Source organism: Seriola aureovittata, chromosome 1 (genome assembly GCF_021018895.1).
Source record: "Seriola aureovittata isolate HTS-2021-v1 ecotype China chromosome 1, ASM2101889v1, whole genome shotgun sequence".
Taxonomy (NCBI): domain Eukaryota; kingdom Metazoa; phylum Chordata; class Actinopteri; order Carangiformes; family Carangidae; genus Seriola; species Seriola aureovittata.
The window spans coordinates 2,081,988-2,088,808 of record NC_079364.1 but is presented as its reverse complement, the minus strand read 5'-3'; the positions used below and the strand labels follow the sequence as shown (position 1 = coordinate 2,088,808).

The following is a 6,821-nucleotide window of genomic DNA, read 5'->3' as shown; positions in this document are numbered from 1 at the left end:
TAAATAGTGACACATTTTTACAAACCATCTCATCACAAGTCTCTGTACTTAATTGTCTTTTTCATGCACAACATTCATTATATTAGTTTGATAAACATCTTAAAAGAATAAAACAAGAAAAAATATGTTTTTTAAAAGTCTGATTGTCTGTTTCTGTGTTTTGAACTTCTTTGTAGTTTGTTCAACTTATTCATCCGTGTAAAAAACAACAACAAAGCAACTCAGCACCAACATTCCATTGTGTCAATTAATCACTGACTAGTACCAAATACACATCAGTTTTTATACATTGTTTTGCAAATGAGGATCAAAAAGCTAACTCTGAAACTAAAACCATGCTGACATACCCAATATAAAACTATATCTGCAGTAAATGTTCATTATCATCATAACATTGTGCACACTGGTACTTTTGCACATTAAAAATACAAACAACGAGATTTTGTCAGCAGAAAATTTAAAACAACAAAAAAGAATATCACAAAACATAATCTATTTTTCATGCGGTATCATCAATTTCACCATCAGCATCATCATTTTTGAAACAAAAAATGTATATATGTAGATATGATGGCCCACAGAATATTTAAAAAGGAAAACAAAGCCTTTATAATCTTAAAAAGAAATCAACAAAAAGATTTTTGTTTAAAAGTGTTACTTAACTATTTCCAGCTTTTCAACTCATCATTTGTCATTCAGACCTTTTTTGAATTTGACTCACAAAGTCAGAAATAAAAAAAAACAACAACATACACTTAAAAAGAAAATATAAAATCTTTGTATTATGTCATACTTGAATCATTTCATGCACTGGTTCAAAAATGTTTAATTGTTTTCCATTACACTAAATTAGGCTGAAGACTTCTGGTTTTCTAAGTAAAGATAATGGTTCAGGCAAGTTGATCATTTTTGAAAAGTATTGATCTATTGATCCTTCTTTAATTTGACTGATTGTTCATCTGAATGCTCTACCATGTTCACTTCCTGTATTCTTTTGGTCTTCTCTGAAGTTTACATTTGTACGTGAATTCTTACATTTTTAAATGTTGTTTTGCTTAAAGATACTTGTCAGGATTGTATATTGTTTACTTTATGAAGGTATCTTTCAAACCGTTCAGTGCTTGTTGCTTTGTGATGCTCCTCCAGACCTCTGGAACATCAGCTGGCAAGGCCTTGAATTTTTGAGCAAATTTGTCATTATATTGCACCAGGACATACTTCCAGTAGTCAGATGCCTCTACGGTGGGGTCTGGAGGAATGTGCCAGTCTGGATAGTATTTGGTGTAGTCTTTGAAAGGATGCCACTCCCAGTTAGTTTCTGTGCAACTGAATTCACATTGACTGTGCACATTAGTTGTACACAGTGTTTCACTTAACTTTTTATTGACATCATTAATACCTCCACCAACACCTTGTGGCCGATGAACAGCTGCATGATGTTTCTTGTGTTCTTTGCCTCCAGCCTCACAGGGAACTCTACAAAATGGACACTGGTGTCCACAACCAAACACCCGCTTGAAAAGCTCATCCTGTGGTTTGACAGGAAGCTTGTTCAGAGTCTCAGTGATGTTGTCAGTGTTTGAGAATTCCTCCTGAAGTTCTTCCTTTAAGTTCTCTATTGAGGCCCTGAGGCTGTTGATAAATGGATGGCATGTGCTTTGGATTTGAAACAAAGTGGTTTTTTCAGCCTCCACTGAAATTGAGATGTCTTTACTCAAATATTTGCGCATGTTGGTGATGAGTTCTGTGATGCTTTCTCTGTTATCTGGCAGTGGAACACCATCTTCTCCTTTTGAGGCCCGTTCCATTGCTTCTGTGATTTTTTTAACTATGACCTGTAGATTCTTATTCTTCAGTTTGCACATAGTGTTGTCCTCTGACATCTTTTGCTGAATTTGTTCAAATATCCAACCCTTTACATATTTTTCATAGTTATCAATGTACTTGACAAAGCTATTGAAGTTTTCCTTTTGCAGCAACTCTTTCAAAATGCTGTACTGGAAAAATGAACGTGAACTGTACTTTGATGAATGACAACTTGTCAAAATTTCCTCTGCAATGTCTATTCCCAAAGATCTGTTGATGTACTCTTCCACAGCAGGTTTGATACAAAACTGGACAAAATCAGTTGCTTTACGTTGGCAGTGATCTCTCTCTTTGTACAAATCAAGAAAATCTGACAGGTACTGAGTCTTCTTTTTCTCCAGCTGATGTTTGGGATCGATATTTAACAAGATGTTTTTCTGCATGAATTTTCTTGATGGAAGGCCACACATGTGTAGTTTCAGATCAATCTCAAACTTGTTTTGCCAATGCTTGCAGGTTTCTTGAAGGGATTTGTGTATTTTTTCCAGTAGCTCTATTGTAAATCCATCATTGTAATCTGCGTTTGTCTGTGCTTTATCAAGTACAAACTGTGTACAAGACTGAATAATACTCTCTAACTTCTGCCGTTCTGTTCTGTCATTTTTGCTGTTTAATTGATGTTCAGTTTTGACCTCAAAAGAAACCTCACCAATTTTTTGTAGACTTGCAGTATTATGCATAACCTGCCTGAAAACTCCAGGCCAAATCTTTTCAAACTCCTTTGTCAGTTGTTCATCAGACAACGTGCAGTGTTTACAGTTTTTCAGGCAATTCATCAACCATTGTCCCATTTGTGTTTCTTCAACTTGTCTTCTTAACACAAGGGTTGAATCCAGTCCATTGTTCAGAGAATGTTTGATTTCATCTGAAAGATTGTTGATGTTTTGATAAACATCTTTGATGTAGGTCTCGATCAGATTTGCTTGTCTGTCCTTTCTTCTGTAGTAGTCAAGTTTTCCCTTAATGTTTCTCTCTTGTGTTTCAATTTTTTCTGAAGCCTCCGATTTTTTTGATTCAATCACTTTGTTCCAAGTTTGGACGTCAGTCTCATTGTGCATTTTTAACTGTTCTATTGCTTCTTTCTGCCAGGAGCAAATCTCTTTTATGAAGTCCCATTGCCACTGGGTGTACTCTTTGCAAAGGCTGTTGACAGCATGCGACACAAGAGTATTCCTGAAGCTAAAGATGAAGTTCTCATATTTCACTGCTTTCCAGAGACTTCTCATCCATTCTAGAAACTCTGGGATCTGTGAGACTTCATCTCTTGTGTCACTTTTTACCGTCTCCAAAAGATTTTTCTTGAAATTTACCACAGCTTCACTATAACCTGTGTTCACTGGTGCCATTGGTGGGTTTCCATGCCAGAGTCCTGGGAGGTTCCAGTTGTTCTTCTCTATATCATAGTCTAGCACATCTGTGAGTGCTTTAATACCAGGCTGCTTTTCCATTTCAGCTGCAATTTGTGTCATTTCATTGAGATGGTCAAAGAGATGTTTTCTTTCAGTCATGATCTTTGTATGAGCTGAAACTCCAGCAACATTTTGGTGAACAAAATGAACTACTGGCCTTTTATCGGTTTTCTTCATTCTCAATAATGTGTAAATAGCAATTTGCAGGACATCCTTCATTTCATTCAAGTTTTCCATTGCAATGTTGATAATGGTGATATCACTCAAGCCAATGACGAAGGTTGCCAGCTGGTTGTCATGCTCATAACTGTCCTCTAATTGTGCTAAATCAGGAGACTTTAGACCCTCTGTGTCAATGACGACAATAAAGTCACAATTTAACTCACTTTTCAAATCCTCTCCAACTTTGAGGAATAGCATGAAAGCTCCTCTTGTGCATCTGCCGCTGCTGACAGGAAACTGCACACCAAACATGGTGTTGAGGAGTGTTGACTTCCCGCTACTTTGAACACCCAACACAGTCAGTACCAACAGTCTGCTCTTCTGCCCAACCTTTTTGTGAAGCTCCATCAGCACATCTGTCACCCACCTCTCTGGGATATTGGAAGCCTCTCCATCCAAGAGCTCTAAAGGATATCCATCCAACAGCATTTCAGCTGCCAAAGCAGGGAGATGAGATATTTCATCTGCAGGTTTTGTTGAGCTGATAATGGAGAACTCATAGATCAGTCCCATCTCTCTCATGTAATGCTCTATTCCTAAAGAGCTATCCAACAATGCTTGATCTACCTCTGCCATGAGTTTTACATCTTTCTTCATCCATTGTTCTTTGAATTTCTTACGCAGGTCAGACACTCTTGCTCTTGAATGAGCGTTAAGATTGAGTTTCAACCACTTGAGAAAAAAATCTCTCTCCTCTTTGTCACTTTTGGACAAATGTTCAATAAAACTCTTCATAGCTGTAGATTGCTTGTGTTCACTGTGCTCATTCCTGATTTCTTGTTCTTCATGTAGCTGAGATTTGTTTTCTTCCTCTTGTAGGCTGCCATCTTCCTTTAACCTACATTTTTCCTTGTCTAACTGTGATAGTCTTATCCAGTTTTCTCTTTGCAATGGGAAATGTTGTTTTTTATAGGATGGTGTGGTCTGCTCAACGATTTCTTTCACAAACTCCTCAACTGCTTTTTTTTGGTCTTTGCTTTTGCACTCATCCACAGACAAACCAAGTTCAACAGCTCTGTCAACCATATTTTCAGTGTTCACAGTGGTTTTAACATCTAAAAGGGATGTCTTGATGGTCGCACAAAGTGTCTTAGAAAATTCTGCAACATTTATCCTTGAGTGTTTCGTTTTCACGCTCTCTTTTAGCTGTAATTCATCCAACAATGTCTTTACAGAAATCGTGTCCTCTCTACCATTCCCTTTATTAAAAACGACACAGAGTTTGGATTTCACATCTTGAAGAGAAGTCAGAATCCTGTGCTCATTTTCTTCAACTTTGTCCAGGAATACAAATGTAGCTGTTGACACTTGAAAAAGAAAGTTGAATTGTGTGAGTGACTCAGAAATCTCTCCTCGCAAATTCACAATGGCGACTGGTTTTGGAAATATGTCCAGATTTTCAGTACCACAGGGAAGGTACCAGTAAACCTCCACCAATCCATTTGAAATTTGTCTTTCATCTGCTCCTCCTTCCATTTCTCTGTGTATGAAGATATTGTTATTCTGTTGTCCACGACTGAGAACATGATTCAGAATCTGGGACTTTGATAAGCTGCAGTTCTTCAGTCTGACAAAGGAATAGCACGGTACATTTGCTTGAACAATGTTTTCTTCAACAAATCCTCTTGATTCAGACAAATCATGTGGACGCCACTCTTTGACGATGTCTCTCAGAGCCCACAGCATCAAGGTACACTGACTCCTATTACCATGGGGCAACAGCAGAGGGACAGGAAACTGGCACATTGACATCTTGAGGGCCATTTCTTGTTGCAAGAAGCTGTCAGCACAAAGGAAGAGTGCAACTATGAGGTCGAGAGGGTTAACCCTATTATCTTCTGCAGCGTCATCTGCAATGTGATGGTCTTGGTCAAAGAGATTACTGTTTTCCTCAACAGTGTTCGATACATTTGTCAAACTCCTGCATTTTGCATTGACTTGAAATAGTTTTCTGAGAAAACACCATGGTATTTTCTCAACTGATTCAACAGCTTCTTCATATATGTTGCTTTTGTTGATCTCCAAGAAAGAATGAAGAGTAAGTTTGTTAGGATAAAATTTCTCCAGTCCAACTTTAGATAGAAAGTCCCACAGTGCTGTCAAAGAGAGGATATTTTTTAGAAATGGATAACATGTATGTATATACGTGTATGTGTATATATACATATACAGCCTTTATACTGTATATATATGACAAAATACCTCACATTTCGCTTTAACATGAAATGTTTGTATACTTTAATTTTAATTTTAATTTATTACAATTTCATTCAATCAATTTAATTGACTGGACATGATTTGGAAAGGCATACTTTTGTTTATATTAGGTCTCGCAGGTGACAATCCATATCAGAGCAAAAATCCAGCCATGAGATGGAAGGAACTGACTGCAGATCTTAGAGACAGGATTTTAGGCAAAGATTTATGGGAGGCAACAAAAATAATACTGCTGTGTTCACAGTCCAGACCATAGTGACCTCCATAGTGGTCTGACTGCAGTATTACTGTAATGATCACACTCATACCAACTTGTTGCTGCAGCTCCCTCCACCACCCCAACCTCTTCCTTATATACAGTAGTATTCCACGTTGTTGATTTAACTCAGATTCACGTTCATGTATGTGTGAACGGGGATTAGCTCTCTCAGCAGAATCGTCATAGCTGCTTGGATTCTTTGAGAGTTACCTCAAACCGCAGAGCCTTTTCCATCAAATCCAACTGTGTAACTGTTTGTTACATTCATATCAACTAAGTTACCATTATATCTGATTGAAATATACATAATTTGGGGCGTCGTGTGGCGTAGTGGTCTAAGCAGGCGCTCCATGTGTAGAGGCTACAGTCCTCGCTGCAGCTGGCCCCGGTTCGAGTCCCGCATCGGACGGCCTTTACTGCATGTCATTCCCCCTCTCTGCCTCCCCATTTCCTGTCTCTCTACTATCCTGTCCAATAAAGGCATAAAAAGCCCAAAAAAATATACTTTAAAAAAAAGAAATATACATAATTTGCATAGGTTCATGGGTTTGTACCTGCGGGCTTATTTCCCTCTTTGTCCATTGTCTGACTCTGCTCTTCATTTGCCTGCTCTTGAGAACCTAGAGACACAAATGTATTAGGTTTCAGTTTGACAGAACAAGTCCCATAAAAATACATACTTATCAATCCATTTGTCACTGAATTCACTGCCCATTTCTTAAGTCTTTTAACTGAATATATTTTTGATGCTGCTTAAAATAACAGTGAAATACTGCGCCACTGACTTAAGACCAGGTTTTTGCGGGTAAAATGCACAATCACTTTCTGCCGCCTCAAATTAGCAGTGC

At 37.9% G+C, this 6,821-nt stretch overlaps 1 protein-coding gene across 1 annotated transcript; it reads right to left on the bottom strand.

Moving 5' to 3' along the window:
• Positions 1–1,085: 1,085 nt before the first annotated feature.
• LOC130169539 (up-regulator of cell proliferation-like) lies at positions 1,086–6,555 on the bottom strand. The gene is made up of 4 exons (XM_056376389.1): positions 6,528–6,555; positions 5,381–5,593; positions 2,932–5,347; positions 1,086–1,632 (listed from the first exon to the last, which is right to left on the bottom strand). The coding sequence occupies exons 1-4, from the start codon at positions 6,553–6,555 to the stop codon at positions 1,086–1,088; spliced, it is 3,204 nt and encodes a 1,067-aa protein (XP_056232364.1).
• Positions 6,556–6,821: the final 266 nt, after the last annotated feature.

Bases quoted from the DNA above. Each gene is read 5' to 3' on its own strand.
- LOC130169539 (XM_056376389.1), bottom strand. From the start codon at position 6,555: ATGGACAAAGAGGGAAATAAGCCCGCAG. The intron at 5,594-6,527 runs GTACAAACCCAT...TCTCTTTGACAG, and splicing joins AGAGGGAAATAAGCCCGCAG to CACTGTGGGACTTTCTATCT. The intron at 5,348-5,380 runs GTAATCTCTTTG...ATCACATTGCAG, and splicing joins GAACACTGTTGAGGAAAACA to ATGACGCTGCAGAAGATAAT.